General features: G+C 38.8%; 1 protein-coding gene across 6 annotated transcripts in view; it reads left to right on the top strand.

Moving 5' to 3' along the window:
- Nucleotides 1–21023, top strand: part of slmapa (sarcolemma associated protein a) — a 46467-nt gene that overhangs the window by 11934 nt on the left and 13510 nt on the right. For 2 of the 6 annotated variants that reach the window (XM_057361557.1, XM_057361556.1), the window contains exons 2-14: nucleotides 1472–1619; nucleotides 4672–4744; nucleotides 11154–11190; nucleotides 14540–14602; nucleotides 14756–14851; nucleotides 15492–15563; nucleotides 15646–15786; nucleotides 15931–16068; nucleotides 16213–16381; nucleotides 16564–16614; nucleotides 18023–18085; nucleotides 19509–19568; nucleotides 20001–20075. In XM_057361557.1, the coding sequence (XP_057217540.1) occupies nucleotides 1472–1619; nucleotides 4672–4744; nucleotides 11154–11190; nucleotides 14540–14602; nucleotides 14756–14851; nucleotides 15492–15563; nucleotides 15646–15786; nucleotides 15931–16068; nucleotides 16213–16381; nucleotides 16564–16614; nucleotides 18023–18085; nucleotides 19509–19568; nucleotides 20001–20075 (1186 nt within the window). Of the gene's footprint in view, nucleotides 1–1471; nucleotides 1620–4671; nucleotides 4745–8772; nucleotides 9244–11153; nucleotides 11191–14539; nucleotides 14603–14755; nucleotides 14852–15491; nucleotides 15564–15645; nucleotides 15787–15930; nucleotides 16069–16212; nucleotides 16382–16563; nucleotides 16615–18022; nucleotides 18086–19508; nucleotides 19569–20000; nucleotides 20076–21023 lie in introns of those variants that run through there. The other 4 variants (XM_057361559.1, XM_057361558.1, XM_057361562.1 and 1 more) reach the window with 3 other exon arrangements.

Consider the following 21023-nt stretch of genomic DNA (forward strand, 5'->3'; position numbering starts at 1 on the left):
TCTCTCTCTCTCTCTCTGTCTCTCTCTCTGTCTCTCTCTGTCTGTCTCTCTCTCTCTCTCTCTCTCTCTCTCTCTCTCTCTCTCTCTCTCTCTCTCTCTCTCTCTCTCTCTCTCTCTCTCTCTGTCTCTCTCTCATACACGCACACACACACTCGAGCACACAGTGGGCACATGACAGTAGCTGTGACTTTGCTCACAGATGCAGGTGCTTTAGTGATATTTTCCTTGCTGTTGAAGACTGAAGGGGGTTCAGTAACCTCCCTTATCTGCTTTCACAAACACGCTCCTTATAATTATAGGTAAAGATGCATCTTGCCCTGCCACTGACACCTCAACAGACAGAGCAGCGTTTAGAGAAAATTAACAGTCAAATGCTGTGTCATTAGTGTTTGCTAAGGCTAGTATCGCTTTTACTGCTGCTGATAATTTATAAACAAATATTCAACTTTGGCAGACGTCATGCTTCAACAGGTATGAAATATGCTTCAATTTATTTCGTGTCTGATGACAAGGTGAACAATGATTTGCATTAAAGAAGGGACCCGAGTCAGCTTGGGACCAAAATATTATAGAGATTTGGGAGTGACTCTTTTTGACTGAAAATAAAAACGTAAATGTCTCTGAAGGTGAGATGAGTCCGTGTAAGCCCACAGGTTCTGAACTGATGTCACCACCAGACAGACAGTCAGAGAGCTGATATCTAATATCACATTTCACTCTGGTTCTGGTGAAAAATGACTCTGAATGTGACGCTGCCTCATCCATACATCTCTCCTAAACTAGTATTAAGAGAATGTTTAAAAGATCATGGGCGTTTGTTTGAGGTTTGTCTTTGCTAGCTGTGGAGGTTTGTTGTGTCTCACCAATCCGCTTATTGTTCATCCTGTGGCTTAACCTGATGAACCTGTTGACACTGATGCCCTCATAGTGTCTCGCGATGATGTGGGATGCTGGTTTTGTGTCATCATGGCTCTTTCATGGGCGGAAGAAAGAATGTTACTCATACTGTTGTGTTTGACAGTGAGTCTATTCATCTTCTGTCTGAGGCAGACAATTCAGCTGCATTTATTCTAAAATGATTAAGGAATCAGGGAGTTGAGATTATTTATGCATGTTTTGTTATGAAAATATATCTGTATATCCAAAACATAACTATACTTATGAAATTACAGAAAATTACGGCGCAGGACAGGTAGTTGATAGATTTTCTTGTCTAGAATTTTTTTCTATTATTCAAGTACATGCCTGAAACTCTGCCTTGACAGTGAATATGTTGATCTCTAAAAGCTAAATGTGTTTGATTTGTATCATGTCTTGGTCAGGTTTTGTTTGACTACTTCCTGATTTGAAACACTATTTCCTTTTTGTTACACTATATCCTTTTTGGTAAGGACGGCAGTTTCTGCACACGTCAGAACGGTTTGTTGCTGAATGTGACACATCTGTAATCTTATGGTCTCTCTGTTTACAGTTCTATCTCCAGGACACCAAAAGCAGCAATGGCACTTTCATTAACAGCCAACGCCTGAGCCGCGGGTCGGAGGAGAGCCCTCCCTGTGAGGTCCTCTCCGGTGACATCATCCAGTTTGGGGTAGATGTGACCGAGAACACTCGGAAAGGTGAGGAAAGCCTTTTGCTGCTTGATAAGTGAAGGAAATTGATACATCTCTTGTTGGCTAGTACCTTTTATTTATGCATATATCAGTTTGTAGTTATTGTTTGTAGAACCACATATTTCTGTGTGCTTAATACATGACTCTGACACACATTTGTCACAAAATTCAGCAGTCAGACTACATTTACATTTATGCATTTGGCAGACGCTTTTATCCAAAGGGACTTACATTGCATTATACTAGACGTTTGTTTCTAAGTATGTGCAATCCCTGGGATCGAACCCACGACCTTGGCGTTGCTAGCGCATGCTCTAACCACTGATTTTAGCTACAGGAAAGCAGTTAAAAGCAGACTAAAGACTCCATTGTCAATTTCTATACTATAGGGCCTAATTGAACACTTGTGCAGGAAATTATATAATTAAATTAATTTAAAATTTGTGCATTGGTCTTCTTTTTGCTTCATTTGTGCTTTCTAAGCTGTTCTGTACCACAATTAATTTAAACTTGCATAATTTTTTATGTTCATATTTTTTTGCAAGTAGCTGTTTAATTCAAATTCAATATACATTCTGTGTTTCCCCTAGGTTTACGGTTTGGGGGGGTGGTCTCTATATTATTTTGCGGCAGAGGTCCGGACAATGCTTTTTTTAATAAATAATATTTAATCAATCAATCTAATGTTTTATCAGGCCATTTATTTTATATTCTGATAGCCACAGTACGTCCTGGTAACTGATAAAATGTGTTGTAGGCTATGGTGCTGAAGCTAAGTCCTATTAGTCTATTTGAATATTTAAAAAACTATTGACAACAAATGTAACAATTGAAATGCATTTATCATGAGAAGTACTTACAAAGTTACTAACAAGTAGCCTTTCCATGCCATTCATACTACTGATTCTAAATAATCTTTCTGAATAAAACATGATTCATTATGAAATGCTCTTAACATGCTGATTTTTAATCCTTTTAATATCATTAATGCTAAATGTAGATACAAGACGTTATGGTTTATAATCTGTCACAAACCTATATAGCAAACAGTAAACTGACTGACAGCTAAAAACATTTTTGTTTGCTTAAGCGTTACAGTAAAAGTGTCCATTTATTGACCTGCTCTTGGTGTCTGCAGGTCTTTATATGCGACGCGTCTTTGGTGGGAGAAGCAGCACTCACAGAGCGGAAAGGGTTCAAATGAAGCGCTTTTGGCGCTAAATAAAGATATTAGAAGATATAGCTGCAAAATAATTAACATAACTTTCCCTGAGTGCGCGTGATGTATGCAGATCAGTTATGTAGACGTGCTGCTCAATTTAGACTACAGAAATAGTCTAATGTTTTTAATGGTTTATTATGTCTCGTGGTCCGGATAGAACGAAGGATAAGCTAGGTGAAAACCTGTCATCCGGTGGTAACTGGACTGTTGCTTGTCAGGGGCAGGGCATGCGTCTTTTCTGTACTTAGACTCGGAACAAGAGAGCGAATGTTGCCGTTTTCACCACCCTGGGAGTGTTTAAAAATGGCAATATTTTGATCTGCATTTCAGGGGGTTGACGTGACATATTATTTTCCCACACGGGCTCTCTGTCTGCTGGTGGGAGTGTGCTTACCTGTAGATGTGCGCGCACATGTCTCTGTGTGCAAGAGCATCGGGGCGGAACTCGTTACGGAGAGCAGAGGAGAATTGTAAAGGCGTGACCATGTAGAAACCGAGATGACATGCCTATGCCGCCATGTAAATAAGATAAATAACATAATGCTATTTAGTTTGTTTAATACGAGAACAAGGTGTAGACATGTTATATAAGAAAGGTAACCTTAAATGACTTCTCTTGTGATCTGGCGCTATATAAAAAATAAAATTAACTTGACCTTCAAGGGGGGCGGGAGGTGCCGTTGGAGGGGCGTGGCGGCCCCCTAAGGCAATGATAGGGAACTGTACATTGATGGTTGTCAAAATGTCTGCTTGACTGATTGCAAAGTTAAGCAACGCATGTATGCTGTTGGCTGTCTCTGTCATTTAATTTTCTTAATCTATTAGGCAATAGAGTCTGTGTTTTGAAACCCCAGAACTTTGGCTTGTTGCTGCTCAGGCGGTGTCGTAACTGAAGTACAGGCAATGAGCGCTTTCTCAATCAGATCCAAATGCAAATTAACTTAGCCCTTTAGAGCAAATGAAGGCAAACATTACTTCATAGCAGAATGAGCGTGCATTATGTGATCAGTGAGCAAGACAACCTGTTAGGAACATGTGAGTTTAACACTATTCAAACAGTCTTACTAGGTATTAAAACTAGGCTCAATCATTTCTCTGTCTTGTTTGGCAGTTGTTTATTTAACACTTGCCATTGTTAGCAAGTTGGCTGCGTCTAACCAGAACATCAGGAATTTGTCTCTCTGTTATCATGCTTAAAGGGATAGTTCACCCAAAAATAAAAATTGTCATTTACTCACCCTCAAGTTGTTCCAAACCTGTATAAATGTCGTTGTTCTGCTAAACATAAAGAAAGATTTTTAGAAGAATGTCAGTAACCAAACAGATCTCACCCCACATTGACTGCCATAGTAGGGAAAATAAATACTATAGGAGTCAATGTGGGATGAGATCTGTTTGGTTACTGACATTATCATACCAAATATCTTTCTTTGTGTTTAGCAGAACAAAGGCATTTATACGGGTTTGGAACAACCTGAGGGGTGAGTAAATGATGACAGAATTTTTATTTTTGGGTGAACCATAAATTTAAACAGAAAATTCCTGATAGCTATGAGTGTGTAGCGGTGGATATTTTGGATGTTCATTTGTGTTCATTTATATGGCTGGTAAAACACACTTCCTTTTAATGCTACGAGAAATCAGCTTCTTTTACCTTAGACAACCTTGCTTGTCATTTTTATTTTTGTCACAGTTAAGATTGATTGAACTGCTTTTTTGCCTTAAAATCTTTCTTGTTGTTTAAATAATACTTTTTGTCAGTATTTTGTTTTAACTGGTTTGGCCAAACGTCTCTGATCTGTGTATCTCTCTGTGTGTTGTTTTGTCTCTCTTCAGTCACTCATGGCTGTATAGTGTCCACCATCAAGCTCTTCTTACCAGATGGCATGGAAGCACGCCGGCGTTCAGAGTAAGACCTGTTACACAAAAATATTTTGAAACTTAGGTCTGTTTAATTTTTTCAAGTTTCTTACTGACCCCGGTGTGTTGTGTTGAAGGTAGCTGTGCTTACTGGATCTTCGCGTTATCGCTTATAAAAACATGTCACTTAATGTGATAAAATCTTATATATTTGAATTTAAGCTTGCACCTGTTAGTTCTTCTCACTCATTCTGCTCAAAGCAATGTTCGCCTATACCTGTTTCAGAGGAAACTACAGATAGGTTGATACTTAAGGCTAAAATACACTACATTTGCTCAGATTTTCAGTCTGGACTTGTTGCAGAAAGTCTGTGCCAGTCTGCAGATTTGATCAGTTAGTGTGTTTCTATCTGAAACTTTCAAAAAGTCTGCAAGTGTATGATGTCTAATTAAAAAAAATCTGTTCCGATTTTAAAAGTCTTGTAGTGTATTCCAGCCATTAGGTGACACTTTACAACAAATTATGTTTACCTGCCTTTGTACTTAGCCTCTCATACTAAGCAAAAATAACTGGTTTTAGCTTTTTGCACAATAAGCGATTCTTGATTTGGTTCTGTGAGATGCTGCATGAACACCAGACTGTCCCGGGGCGAGAGATGACCACCTGCTCTGTTAGGGGGCTCATGGGTTTTACTCACCTCCATCTGCTTCCATTGTAACAACAAGGGTGTCTTTTCGCTGCATTGAGATACTGTGATGCACTTCCTAATTTAGATGAAAGGTTGTGTAATGTTGCACGATTGAACCCTCCTCCTGGGTACAGAGCCAGCCAGTCGTCTTGTTAGTAACGTGATGCTCGGGTTTGCTGGTGTTTATTATATTCATGAAGAGCGATATTGATAGTCTTGTTGACGGAAGGGATTTCCTAACACTGTATGAATGCTGTGTTCGACTGCATACATCACTGGGCTATAAAAAGTGTTTAATGCAAGGCGTTCAGGAAGCAGATGGCTCATTCAATGAACGATTCCCTGTGACCTCCCAGTGTTGGCAGGACCTGTTAAAGCTGTTCACGTGGAAAGGTGTGTGCGCTGTGTGTTTTTTTTATGCGTTTCCCGTTTTAGCGTGCAAGGTGTGGAAGTTTTCCTCTTTGTTAGGGGTGGGTGAGGATCCTTTTCTTGCAAGATGTTCAGCTTGTTTAGCTTAATGCATTTGTTGGGGGGTTTGAGGGAAAAATGAGAGACAACGTCTCTGTGAGCCCTGTTTTAGCATCCTGCACGAGCCTTTTACATGCTAACAGTAACTGACTTTCAAACCTTCTCTGAGAGCTTCTATAAATTCATCCGGTTTAACTCATCACTCCTACTGTACCCCGTGTTTTCTGTGATCAAACAAGTATAAATTGTATGATGTTACTGTAGTGGACCTCCTTGGATGAGCTTTCGACCCAGTCGCATTTTAACATCCCGCTTCCAGGCTCAGTGCATGCTTGTAGAGATATATTTATAGAAGCCACACGCCGAGCCGTTGGAGCCCATCCAGGCCATTGGATATGCATGTTTGGGGTTATCTGCGTGTCTGCGAGCTCTTCTGTTTATTATAAACGTTTTCGAGGGATCGCTATCTGTGTTTGTGGGTAAGGGCTTTAGCTCACTGTACGTGGTGTGATCGAGGTCAAAAAGGCATCCAGAGAAATCTTTTCTCTGGAATCATTGAATCTCCGTAGCCTGCTGAAAGTCTTTCCAGAAAGCTGACACAAGACATCTGCTTAAGATATCTTCTCTTGAAAATGCTTTTACTCTTTCCATTTAGAAGACGTAATGTTCGTTTAGATAGATTTCTGTTCCTCTTGTGATGGGTAGATTTATTGAAGGAGGGGAAATTGATGAGATTTGATAGTCATTAATGCCCCGTTCAGACAGCCAGCGATTTTGTCGTTGTGTGTCGCTTGTCTCTTGCTATGAGATCGTTAGAAGCAGTTAGCTTTGGTTGTCCTAGTAACAGTTTGAACAAACCCTCCAGTAACTGATTAGAGATGGATGACGTGAGCGCCACTGCTTTACTCCTATTGGTAGCTGCTTGCGAAAGTCGCTCACCATTTGAATAAAGTTGAACTTTTATAATAAACTTTTGTCACTTGACTCCTAGGGCTGGTCAAAAAAATCGATTAATCGTTTTTTTAAACGGATCAATTCAATATCGATTCTCAAAAGCTGTGAATCGATTTTATTTTCTTTCATTTTTACGCAAGCACTGAACATTCATTTACGTTAATGTTATTGCTACTTCTATCCACTAGATGTCACTTTTCTTTTTTTATTGGTTGTTTTTTTTATTTGGTTTTTTCTTCATTCATTGCTTAATTAACATGGGATCCGGGTGTGTTGTCGAATTTAACATCACCTTCATATAAAAGGCAGCGGTTCACATGATTGCAGCCTCTATTTACAGCTATTTTTGTGAAATTTTGTTTGTTATACTGCATCTTAAATTTAAAATAACTGTTCTGTTTCAATATACCCAAGTGTTTTAAAGTTTAATATACAGGTTTGTGGCTCTTCATTTCATTTTTTTATTCACCATTGTAATGTGATATTTACTGATCTTTTTTAGAAATATCTATAGGATTTGTATTAAATCTATACCCAGATAACAAGCAACCGTTGATTCAATGTTAAAAAATTGTTAATTTGTCAATGTTAATTGCGTTGAATCAATATCACTTTTGCACCTGCAATTTACGTTGAAAAAATGTTGAAATTTCAACAAATCACAATTATATGAACTCTTGTATTTTAATGTTAAGTTTTCTTTAACTGGCCATGTTTAAAAGTAAACTTTTCAAAACATCTCTTTCTTTATCAATGTATAAGTGTTCTTATTAAAGCACTGCTGTAAACATTGAAAGTGGTAAAAGAGTTGCCTGATCACAATAATGGTGATTTGTTTAAATTTCTAAAAAATGTCTACATTAATTGCAGGTGCAAAAGTGATATTGATTCAATGCAATTAACATTGACAAATCAAGTATTTTTTAACATTGATTCAATGGTTGCTTGCTATCTGGGTAATCATTGACTCGAATCGAGAATCGACTCGAATCGAGAGCTTGTGAATCGGAATCGAATCGGAACATCAGAATCGATACCCAGCCCTATTGACTCCCATCGCTGGACACGCCCACTTCCTGTCGCCAACGGTCACTGGTCCCTCGTGCCGCCGAAAGTCGCCAGCTCTCCATTGAAATGAATGAGATCGCGTCTGACTGATGTTGGTTGTTTATATTTCCTATCTGGGATGGGAGGGAGTAAAATATTGAAGTTAGATGGCCGTTTCCTCCACATCCCTGCATTCCCAGTGTAATTGATCACAGATTTTCGGACAACTGGATCATTGTTTCCAGTTTACTTAGTGAATTTATATTGTTTATTAGTTTCTAAAGTACTAACGTAATGTATTTGAGTGCTTGTAGTTGTGTTGCTTTATAAACCCTGTTATGTCCCCTCCTGTTAGACTGCTTTTGTTATATGAGGCAGCGTTATTCATCATATTTATGGATGTTGCACCACATGGTAAACAGGGCGATAAGCCCCATTTTTCCTGTTCTTTAATTGTAATCTAGCTCTTCTGTGCAAATCAGAAAACAAGCCGCAAAACATATTACTGAGCACACGACTGCCATATTAAATCTGCCACCTTAACAGTGTGTGTTTCAGACTTGGAATGGGAAAGAGTTGCTGTGACTCATGTTTGGCTTACATAAACCCAAGCTCACACGCACACACAGGTTCCACCACAACAGTGAGGACATCTCAAAGACATGCATTGTTTTTGAACCGGATTAATGATATGTTCTATCCCCTAACCTCATACCCTTACACAAACCTCTTAAGATTTAAAGCAAACTTGAATCTTCTTTGATTTACTATTTACAAAATTATTTGTAGCGTGTACTGTTTACCGCCTGCTGTTTATGTTAAATGGTACGGTAAACAGAGTAGAAGTGGTACTGAATGTTTGTGTCTCACCATTGCATAACTGTTTTTGGTATTGGACATCTCACGTCCACTATCTTCCCTCGTGTCAGCTGGAATGCTCTCCAACCCGTCGGCTTTGTTTCTGTGCACCAGTTACTGAGCAGTTGCCATAGGGGCCGACGGCCAGGGGATCAGGTTCTACAGCTATTGTCCCGCCTGATTTTCACCATTTATGAAAAATGAAAGCTCTTCGGATCAGTTTGGAGCTGAGGGACTTCAGAGCGTTTTATTTCACAAGAGTCTGGAACTATCCCGTGACGGGGGCTTGAACTTTGAATGCTGCTCTGAGGAGAGGCGTGGATGGTGTCGAGTCGAGCGGACAACTATTCTGTTTCTGATTTTGCAAAAGCGAGGAAGTTCTACCCGTGTTATCAAGCTGCTAAAGAGAGCGTGAAAGTGTGGCTGCAAGAAAAATGTCTTACTACGGCCCTAAGGTCACAGACGTGGATGTGAAGACAGCTAGACATCTGAAGGATTTCTCACTATAAAGTCTGTTTTTGCTACATGTCAGGTAACACGACTTCAGCACGAAGTATGATAGCTAGCCTTTTAAAGGAGTGACGCATAAAACATGGGGGAGAAAGGCTTGAAATGTGTTTTGGCGCCATTGCAGACGGGACGTTTTTATATGGGTGTGTTTCAGTGAGGCCTAAACTCATCTGATCTTCTCATCTCTTGTATTATGGTTTAGTATGTTGTATAGCAGGTATTAAGGGCATGTTTATAGAGGCCATTTCATAATTAAGGAATTTGATAACATACGAGTGTGTTTGCACATATAAGCAACATCTCCGCTATAATGTGCGAATGTTTATCTCTTTGTTTGAATAGAATGTTAAAGTCCTGAAGTAGTGATAGTGCCCATGAAGCAACATCAGGACACATATACAGCCGTGGAAAATATTAAGTGACTGTAAATTTTCATTTCAAATCAGCATTTCTAGATGTATTGTGGTCATTACAGTCCAGTGATACAGTCCAGAACCTTAGAAGTGACAAAGTCATCCAATAACATGACAAGACTCATGAAAACTGTGATGAAAACAAGGTTATCACATAAAAAATAAGTTTTTAATTTTTCCTAAATACATTTTGAAATATGACTGTTGTATTGCTTAAAAGTGAATATGAACTTGTTTTCTTTGCAGTGTTTGAGGTCTGAAAAAATACAGAGCATCTTTTCTGTTATTTTCACCTGTTTATCCAGTTTTAATTTTCTGCAAATAAATACATATAGAAACACGATTTGGGGAAATTTGGGGAAAAATATTGTTAATAGTTCACAGAATGAAACAATTGTACCTAAACACATCTGTAAATGGTACATTTAGAAAAACTGTAAGTAATTTTGAAATATTCTCTTAATTTCTTTCCATGGCTGTACAAACACAGCATTTACCTGTATTCCTTAGCTACTTACAGTACGTGTTGTAGAGATAAGGGGAGGAGGATTTCTTGTTCTTTACAGAACTTTACTGGATTACACACACAAGTCGACTGAGCAGATGATATCATTAGTATTTTTGATCCATTTATCCAAAAGAGAGAGACTGTACATTTTAAGAATGTGTTGCTGTCCAAAGTTTGTCAACTTTCCAGAGCAAACCGAAATTCTAACGGGCTTAAGACAAAAAAACATACGTTTCCAATTCATAGTTTTTCTGGTGTTGTCTGTATAATGGTTTGTTGAATTAAGTCATGATCATGCAATTAGTTGGAGTTCCCATGTTGCTAATGCCATTCAGACATCAGAGGAGCGTAAAGCCACAGTACCCAAATTTCTCCATGTTTAGTTTTAAATTAATGTTTTTTCTTCAAGTAGGCTTCGATGGCGGTTATCACACCCAGTGCTGATGTCAGATTTTATGTTTCTCTCTCTGCCTAGTTTCTCTCTGGGGCTCAAAGTCTTTCGGGTATCTCTTCTGACCTTTTGAACCCACATCCTATTTATGTCATTTCAACACTGCAAACTGGGTTTAACTTTGCTCATTGAGTTGAGTGATGTAGCTAAAGTTACTGTCTTGAGACATTTTAAAGAGATCTTTTGATTATTATATGATCTTTTAATATCAGTAAACTTAAACGTTGTCATCAAGGACTCCCACACGTGCAGCGCAATGTGCCGGTGTTTTCTGGTTAAAACAAAATGTTCTGTATTAAATGAATTTCTTCACACTACATTCAATGTTATAAGTCAATTGGGGAAAGTCTCAAAACCTTGGTTAACCAGTTGTCAATCAGGCTGGTTGCTAGGCACCTGCATTACTGTAAAAGATTAACATAGTGCAAAGTTGACTTCAAGTGAGTCTCCTAGCAAATATTTGCGCCTAACTTTATTCACATGCCTATGAGCCGCTGTGGGTCAGTAGATCCGTCCTCTTCTCTTAATAAACCATTTACAATCTGTTTTTTTTCTTCCAGTGTTGTTTCAGCACCACTTCCTCTGGCTATTGATAAGGTAAGAAACCCATGCATGTATTTTCACGACTTTGTCTGAATTAAATTGATATGAATGAATGAATGATCCAGTTCTTTATTTTGTTTCTTTTATTATTATATAGCCGGTCTTTTCCATTGCAAACAGTGCATGAAATCATTTTACAAGCCGTGTGTTGTCTCCGAGCAGCTGTGTTAACTTTGTGGTCACATGAGCTCCTCCTCTCAGTTAATGTATACAGTGTTTGTGTGACATCATTTGCAAGGCAGACATCTGGTTTTGTTCTGTGCTCTGCTGTGAGCTCAGTAATGGTCCTGTGAAATTCATCATTCAAAGAAATGTAACCACAATGGTCTCTGGTTTTTAATAAAACTGTGACTTGGCTACTACCACTGTCATAAAAAATGAAATAATGGTAAGTTTTGTTTGCCCGGGAAATATAGACGTTTTTAACAGTTTACTAATTCTATGTATACTTATTGTTACGTACCTCAGCTCTGTTTGTGAAACAGACATGAATGATGTGTCAAATGCACACTGAAGAAACATGTACAGCTACTTATGTAGGTGATTATGCTTGGGATTTTCTCTAATAAACGGACGAACATTTATGCTAACAAGATGACATTAAACTATTGAAGGAATCTGACGCAGAATAGATTACCACAGAGAAGAGATTTTTTTCAGAGAGATGTAGATGAGCCGATGGGGAGAGTTCAATGAACTGGACAATTTATAGTATGTCATCTTTTTTATGAGCTTCAGTGTAGGTTAGACTGTATTCTAATGGAATACAGCTTAGCTTATGTGTAAAACGTTGCAATTTCAGCTACAACACCTGCAAAAGTGAACTTAAAGGGATAGTTCACCCAAAAAGGAAAATTCTGTCATCATTTACTCACTCTCAAGTTGTTCCAAACCTGTATACATTTCTTTGCTCTGCTGAGCACGAAGGAAGATATTTGGAAGAATGGTAGCAATTTTCAGTTCTAGGACGTCATTAACTACCATAGTAGGAAAAGTTAAAATGGTAGTCAAAAGTGCCCCAGAACTGTTTGCTTTCCTAAATTTCTTCAAAATATCTCACTTTTGGTAGTCGATGATGTCACAGAACTGAAACATTTTCCTTTGTGTTCATCAGAACAAATAAATTTATGCAGGTTTGGAACAGCTTGAGGGTAAGTAAATAAAGATAAAGTTTTCAGTTTTGGGTGAACTGTCCCTTTAATATAATAAGCCAGCAGAAAATATAGAAGTGTCGCTTACTGAGTGCCCTTAAATCTGCCTGCGTCCTCAACCCTCCTGTTTGCAGGGCTATTGAAAGACATTTTTCAGAAGCTTAAAAAAATATATGGTTGCCTTTAGGGGTGCGGGAAAAATTGATTCTTAGATGCATCGCGATGCAGATGTGGACGATTCTGAATCGATTCACAAAAGTCCAAAAATCGATTTTTAGGGGCAGAAGTCATTCGCGGGTGCGGGCAGTTTAGAGTGATGATGATCCAGCCCCCTTGGACTAAACTGCAAGATAAACAGTACGTTTTGGAATGGTCTTCCTCTGTCTATTCTCTGCAGTGAGCAGAAGGTAAAAGCAGCGCATTTAATTCACTGTGCTGCAGCATACTTGTCACTAAATGAGTGCAAATAGCGTTTTCACAAAACCTGTCACTAACAGTTAAGACATAAGAACCTGAACATACTTCTGTAAATATGCACAGTTTGTTACCAGAGGTGCTGGGTGCGCTGCATTAGATGAATCCACAGCTCCATAGGTGTATGATGATTTTGAAAGACGATCAGGCAATTCCTGAACTTACTGCCGGTGTCATGAAAAATTCTGACACCGGTTAACATGTAGTATTAATTAGTCGCTTTAATTACTATATTATACTTATTTTAACGTCTGACAAGAGAAACAGAAAATATGTAAATGAGAACGGCTTCACTGGGCAGTTTTGCATTATAATACAGAATGTGACAGTTCAGAGACTAGAACCAAAAGTGCCAACACTAGTCTGACTCTGAGCGTAAATGCGACGTAATGACATCACACACATGCAAATTAGCACGTGGAGAATCGATTCTGAATCGAATCGTGAGGGACCAAAGGATTCCCACCCCTAGTTGCCTTGGTAAATTAATAATTTTTTGTATTCCGAGCATACAATTTTAAGCACCCTCTCAATTTTTGTTTGCTGTCCTTTTGTTAACAAAAATTTAACTCTTAATAAAAATGTAAGCAAAATTGCCCCTTGTCCTAAACTTGTGTAAATCCGTAATAGTGTGAATGTCACCGTGGTGCTAATGGTTTAAAGTAACAGCAGAAATTCATTTTCTGATATCTGGGTTCTCCATGTGGCTGTCTGTGTCTCTGGATGTGTTCTAGATGAAGTTAGATAATGCAGTTATCCTCAGTGTGTGGGATGCTGTCGTCTGTGGACAGCTTTCACAGACAAGAGCTCAGCGTTGAGCTGTGGCACAGTAGTGTCTTATCTTTAAGAGTTTAGTGTATAGACTCCATGCTTAAAAATCTGAATCACCTTTGTGTTTAACCAGAAATCTAATAACATCCTCTCAATTCGGACTGCTTTGGTGCATCTAGAATCGGACTTTGAGACTGACTGAATGTCTGTCAGATCCCAGACACAGAATTAACCATGCAGGAACATCTGGTTTGACATGTAGTGTGTTCTTCCTTGTTGCAAGCATTTGCTGTACCTGGATTGTGTTCGGTTCAACCTTGTAGCTCTTGGTTTTCAATGAGTGCATGTCACACAGCTTGTCCGTGTTGACATCGGTGTCATTTAGCTAGCTTTCTACCAGGTTATGAATGTATTTTTGCATATACGTTTATTTTTGTATTTTAGTGAGTCTTTCCATCAGAGCCAGTGTTGTGCAGATTATCGATCGATCGACTCCATCTTAAACTCCTGCGTTGCAGACCTGTCAGTGTCATATGTATTTTCACAAAGTATTCTTTTAATTTAAGCTGTGAACATGGGTCACAGCATAGAAATATCTGACTGCAGCACATGACTCTGTGAAAATAATGAAACTGTGGCCAAAGAGAATTTATATTATGACGGTGTGATTACAACTGCTTGGAAGAGCTGCATAGGAGAAACAAAAACCCATTTATTCCCTCATACAGGGATTATCCGAGGTTATTTGATGGTTTTCTTTTCAACTGTGTAGAAAACCTTGGAATATGTCGAGAGACTTTCTTCACTTATTTTGATTGGAATCGTTTTAACTGCTTTTATATATATCAAGGGGCAACGTGAATAGATGCTAGATTGAAAGCAATTCTGTTGAATCTTGTAGACCTATGGTTGTGTTCTGAGATGTCTTCTGTTTTTTTCTTGTGCAGGTGTCCGCAAATACACCCAGTATGTATTCTCAGGAACTGTTCCAGCTTTCCCAGTACCTGCAGGTATGGAACAACTCTGACCTCTACAGGCTGTCAGAGCGCATTACAATTTTAAAAGTTTGTGCTTGTACTGCCTGACATAAAATAATTGTGAACGTATATTGCGTTTATATTTCTGTCAGTTTTGTTTTAATGATCTTGTTCGTGTCCTTCAAGGAGGCCTTACACAGAGAGCAGATGCTGGAGCAGAAGTTGGCCACTCTGCAAAGGCTTTTGGCCAGCACGCAGGAAGCATCCGAGAGCAGCTGGCAGGTACCACACACACACAAACAAACACAACAGAGTTAATGAGGAGACAATTATCAATTATTCAATATTGACGGTGGTTTATAAGTGCTGAGAATTTGTTACAGTGACGTAAATGTATTTCACTTCATTGTTGGTGACTGGATGTGTTGTAGGTGCTTTTACGAGTAATTTACAATTTGCTGTATGCAAACTGGATCACAGGATACTGATGCATATTCTCACCAGTTCACAAGCATTTGTCCTATCAGCCTTTAACCCTAAAGACATATTCACCCAAAAATACAATTCAGTCGCGGTATAACGATACATTCAGCTCACGATTTATTACAGTACACAAAACTGGGTTCACTATTCAAAATAAAATTGATACTGAAATTTAATAACAGATTTATTTAAAACCATGAACAATTTTCTGTTGTACGTAGGAACTGCTTAAAGCAGTAAAAATCTTTAAGACCTTTATATATTTACGGTCATGTGTTGGCATATATAATATATAATTCACAATATAAGTGAATATACGTTACACTTTACAAGTACCCTACCATCTCTTTTAATGCTTCTTTATGTAAATTAGTGTTTGACTTAATGTTCTGCATACTGTTTTCAGGAAACTATTGTGATATCTGTTTGTTATTCACAGGCTTTAATCGATGAAGACCGGTTACTCTCCAGACTGGAGGTGATGGGAAATCAGTTGCAAGCATATTCAAAAGTAAGACCCGTGTCTGCTCTTGAGTATTTCAATGTGTGCACACAAATCCTCTCTGTAGTTTCACTGTCCTCTGTGTCCTCAGAACCAAACAGAAGACAGCATTCGGAAAGAGCTTGTAGCCTTAACAGAAGACAAACACGATTATGAGTCGACAGCCAAAGAGTCCCTGAGGCGGGTCCTTCAGGAGAAAATCGAGGTGGTCAGGAAGCTTTCAGAGGTGGAGGTGAGATGCACCATAGTTTTCTTTATACATTATTCTGTGTAAAAGCCTTTTAGCCTAGGATATTTATTAAACCAACCTTAGACTGTTTCTAGGTCCGTCAAAGCACTTCACAGTTTCTTGCTGTATCTGTGTGTCGTGTTTCAGAGGAGTCTGAGTAACACAGAGGACGAATGCACACATCTGCGAGAGATGAACGAGCGATCGCAGGAAGAGCTCAGAGAACTCGCCAACAAATACAACGGAGCCATTAATGAGATCAAGGATCTCACAGAAAAGATCAAGGCATGTCAATCATTAGTCACTATCACACATCAGTTGCGTTAGATCTCACTTAGAAACACCTTCTCAATTGTATTTTGTGCTGAGATTAAGCTCTGTGTAAATCTTGCCCTGGTGAATGAAAGTTGTGTTGAAACTTGTGTGCAGTTGGCGGAGGGCAAACACGAGGAGCTCGCGCAGAAAGGACTGAACGAGAAGAAAGAGCTTCAGCTGAGAATCGAAGAGATGGAGGAGAAGGAGCAGACGCTTCAGGCTCGCATCGAAGCCTTGCAGGCGGACAACGACTTCACGAACGAGAGACTAACGGCTCTGCAAGGTAACACACGCGCGGTCACGCTGCACTTCAGTGCGGGACGCGTGGGAAAGAATCATATATTGAGGCGTTTTGATATAAATGGGGACCAAATAAAGGAACACAGGTTGATGAGGCACGTCTGTCGGTGTAGAGGTCTTTTGTTGTTTTTGGTCACGCCGCATCTTCTTGTTGTGGTTTTTCAGTCCGGTTAGAACAGCTGCAAGAGAAAAGCATGAAGGAAAACAACAGTTTAGGTGAGTCTGAGGCGCATGTATCTGTTAACGCTCCGCTAACCCGCACCCCCTCTGACTAATTCAGCATGGGAGATCACCGTTGGTTGCCTGTTTTTGTCTTTTCTTTTCTACCCCTCTTTCTTTTTGACTCTTCAGCTGTGCTTCTGTTATAACCCGTTCTGTCTCAAAGGCTTTGTCCTGTTCACTGAGCATGTGTGTTCAAGTCTACACCTCCGGTGACAGTCTAGGTAGCTTATTTAACTTCCAGTTTGCAATTGGCGACTAATTTCTCTGTGTGCTCTTTTTGTAATAATTCAGTGTAGTGAAAGACATTTAATGTTTGGATACTGCATGTGTAAGTCATTCGGTTGTAGGGTTGGGTATCGTTTGAATTTTAGCGATTCCGATTCTGCTTATCGATTTCGATTCTTATCGATTCCCAGTTTTGATGCCACAGTTGAAGTAAAACTTTTAGGTATCAACCTGTATGGTCATTTAGCCTGACGTTTAACCGTTTTGTGTACATCTATATATATACACATAGCAACCAAGTTTTGTCTGATTTTTACAATTTGTATTACCATAGTTTAACTACATCATGGTTAAACTGTAGTAACTATAATGAAACTATGGTAAATTTGTGGTTCCTGTGCTATACTGCAAATACTATATTTAAACTATGCTTGCTATACAAAAAAATATGTTTAATTTTCATAAGGGCTTTTATCGAGATATCAGCAGATCACAAGTTAACATAAAATTCCTAACCTTTCGAATCCGAATTGGAATTGATTTTCGATTCCCGACCCTATTCTGTTGTTTATACTTTGAAGAGATTTCTAGTAAATTGTCTGGTAGAAGGACACATCATAGGAATGAAACGTCTAGTTCTGCTCAAATCATGCTGTGGTTTTACAATCACTCTGATGTGGTGTGACACAGACCACGAGTCTCCTGGCAGACACGGTCTGTATTAGACTTTCCCTCGAAACGCATTGATCCCAGGAATTATTTGTTTACAGTGATGTGAGGGAAGGTGTCTCAGTAAGACCTTTGTAAAAAAATGACAGGCGGTTCAAAGGCGGTTTTATGTTGTGTTTGGTTATCATGACATCATACACTAGGCTTTCACAATAACATCACCGTTGTACAGTACACTGACCGAAAGCCAGCCAGATAAAACCTAAAAACCTAAATGTGTAGGATTAGGATCAGGGTTACGATCAACTGAAACTATCTGCAAAAATGTCACTCTTGATTGTATTTGATTGAAGTGACAGGTGTCAGTCAGGTGACAGGCGCCGTGAGGCGTAGTTTCCCGTCTGTGTTTTTCTGTCCCGCCCTCTGCATCTCTGTTTGGTTCCGTCTCATGTTGTTTCTGGCTTCTGTTTGAATATCATCTGATAGAGGGTTTTTCTTTCTTTGGTAGACCACTTTCTTTTAAACAGTGGAGGAGACTGCACTTTAATCCAGCAGTACATTGAGTGTCAATGTGAGTACACAGCATTCTTTATAATGCCTTCCTCAGCCGCACTAATCAATCGCAAGCTTATGACTGCCCGGTCCCAACCACATCTCAGGTGGTTATAAAAAGGAGTTTCACCATCTTTTCCTCAATATCTTTTTAATGTATTTTAAACTCCGTGTCCACTGCTGCAAAACCATACATACATTGTTTTTAGCAAAGATCTTTAGCTTTACTTTGGTTAATCGGAGTGAAATAGAATGACTGATTTGTTTAACAGTCCAAGGTAAATTTACTGAAATGTTGGGGTGCTTATGATAGTTTAGGCAGCTCTGTAATTTGTCTGGTGCTAAATATAAGAAGTCATTTTATGGAAGTGATTTGATTCTTTTAGTAAATTAGGCTCTAAACCAGATCTGTTTTACCAGCACAATTATTAATTCTTAGTGGACCTCCCATGTGTTTAAAGGAATAGTTGAAAAACAAATACTCATTCTTACGTCAAGCACATAACTTAAGCATTTTGTGATAACTTAGAGCAGCGTATGTGAACAGCATTATCCAATCTAAAAAAACATTTCTAAAATCTTGTTTTTTTGTGTTTCACTAAATGAAACTATAAGTAGGTAATAGAAGTAAAACATGACGAATTTGAACTGTTTCTTCCGTATAACAGCTGATCACTACAGAACAGTTTTATCCACCAAATGATATTTTATTTTTAATTTCAACATCATCTGCTCTGAATGCTGTTTTGCATTTAGATGCTTTTCCAAACACAATCTGGTGCAAATTGCAGCCAAAATGAAGTTCCTCCTTCTTTGATCTCTTTTAAATGCAGCTGACAAAAGTTGAATTTAATTAGATGATAATGATGATGTAGTCAACTCGCCGTTAATCCTTATTCTGATTTTTAAAGGTTTGGTGCTTTACTAGTTTGTACCTCATTTGCAAATTTACTCTAGATTATGTTGCTATTATGTAAGTGTTGGATTCTCTCCTCTGTATATCTAGTTCCAGATCATCATTGAATTATGTCCCTGCGATTCATAAAATCTCTCAGTACATGTTTATATTATCCTCTTCTAAAGACTTCATGGATTCTTAATGAAAAGTACTCTGCATGCTCTCTGTTTTCACTTTACCATCTCTACTGTGTATGGATTCTCTCTCTTCTGCAGACTGTCACTCACCAGCATGCGTTCTGAGGTCTAAGAGCTTCCAATTCTCAAGCAAACTGCTTTTCATGTCTTATTTGTGCTTTTTGTATGTGTGGAATGAAATGTTTTTGATACAGATTGTTTTATTTGTTAGACTATATTGGCGTCCTATTAGATCAGATTGGACATAAAATATTGAAAAAGTTCATATGTAGAAGTTGTTTAATAGTGTTTTATGGTAACAGGTTTTCTTAAGAGTGATTTACTCATGACTCCTTTTTTCTAACCAGCGGTCAGGCAGCTAAAGGAGGCTGTGGACTCATCTATAAACAAGCTGTCCAACTTTGACGGTAAGAAGACAGGATATCATTTTTTTCTGTGGTTATGTGGAGTAGTTCACTTCAATATTTGCCCCCACTCACTTTGCAAAGTAATTTTTATTCCTACTATGGAAAGTCAATGGGGGCAAATTTTGAAGTGAACTACTCCTTCAATAGATTGATTTGGAAATGATCAAAAAGTATTTTTGTTGAAGTTCAACAAAAGTGTCTGAGTTTAGATCTTTGCTCAACACCTTGCATTTAGGAATGGGAATCTGGGGTTTGTAATTGATATAAAAGCAATGTGGCTTGGATATGAAAATAAAACACTAATGATAATTATGTGGTTCTGAGCTCAATGCAAGCTCTCATCTGGGTCGTGGTATCGAGATCAGGCCATTGAGTATGAAAACAACCTGTTATGAACAGTTCCATCTTTTTTTTATATATTTTACCTTTCAGAAGTCATTGATGCCCATATTCAGAACAACCAGACGACGGTGGATAACAGTTTACCGAGTCCAGACAGGCTAAAAGGTATCATTGCATTTATGGCTCTTTTCTTGTTTTACAGATGTGATTTAACAACATTATTGTCTAAGAGCATGAAATCTGTTTCCTGTTAATTATAGCGGCTGATGATGTAACATTAAGACTGTAACGCATTTCTCTGAGGTCCACCGCTGGTGCTTCCAGCTGTGGTGGCACCTGACCTTGACCCTTCAATCCCTGCAGATTAGAGACTGAGATTACATTAATACCGCATAATTCACTGATGATCAGGCATTTCCTATGACATCACTGCTTTATCTCGCATTCCATTGGCTGGAATATTTTGGGATTTACTTGCTGTTTGCTTTACAGTGTTGAATCGGAGAACATCGAGTTCTGAAGATCTATCATGTAATGTAACCTTAGATGTGGTGAATTTGTTTTTAAGGTCACATATTGACAGAATGGATCAATGATCGAGTCCGAGTCTGATGGAAACATCTAGACAGACTAGGGTTGGGCTGATAGACGATGCCATCGCTGATGGCTGATGACGATGTTGAGCTGGCATCGTGATACCAACAAATGTTTCACTTTCGTCACGTGACTCTCGCTGCTCTTGTTGTAAACAAATATGAACAAGGCTAAGGTGCATAAAACCTTGCACTGTACAGATCAGACTAGCCTGATTTATAACTGTGTAGCTCGCCCTGTATAAAGAGGACGCGCAGTTTGCGCAGACACGTCTGACTTTATAACTCTTATAACATCAGAATAAGAATACAATCAAGCCTCACTTTATAACTGTGAAGATCGCGCTGTACTGATGCCTGAATTGATAACTGCCCAGCTCGCGCTGTATAAAGATCTGTCTCTGCGCAGCTCGTGCCAGACGTGCCTCACTTTAAAACGCCGCAGGGCGATGTTTCGCTGTAGCCATCGTCTGATGCTAATTTGGTAAACATCGCCCTTTAACTATTATAGCATGTGACT

This window comes from Triplophysa rosa, linkage group LG20 (genome assembly GCF_024868665.1).
Source record: "Triplophysa rosa linkage group LG20, Trosa_1v2, whole genome shotgun sequence".
In the NCBI taxonomy this organism is placed as follows: domain Eukaryota; kingdom Metazoa; phylum Chordata; class Actinopteri; order Cypriniformes; family Nemacheilidae; genus Triplophysa; species Triplophysa rosa.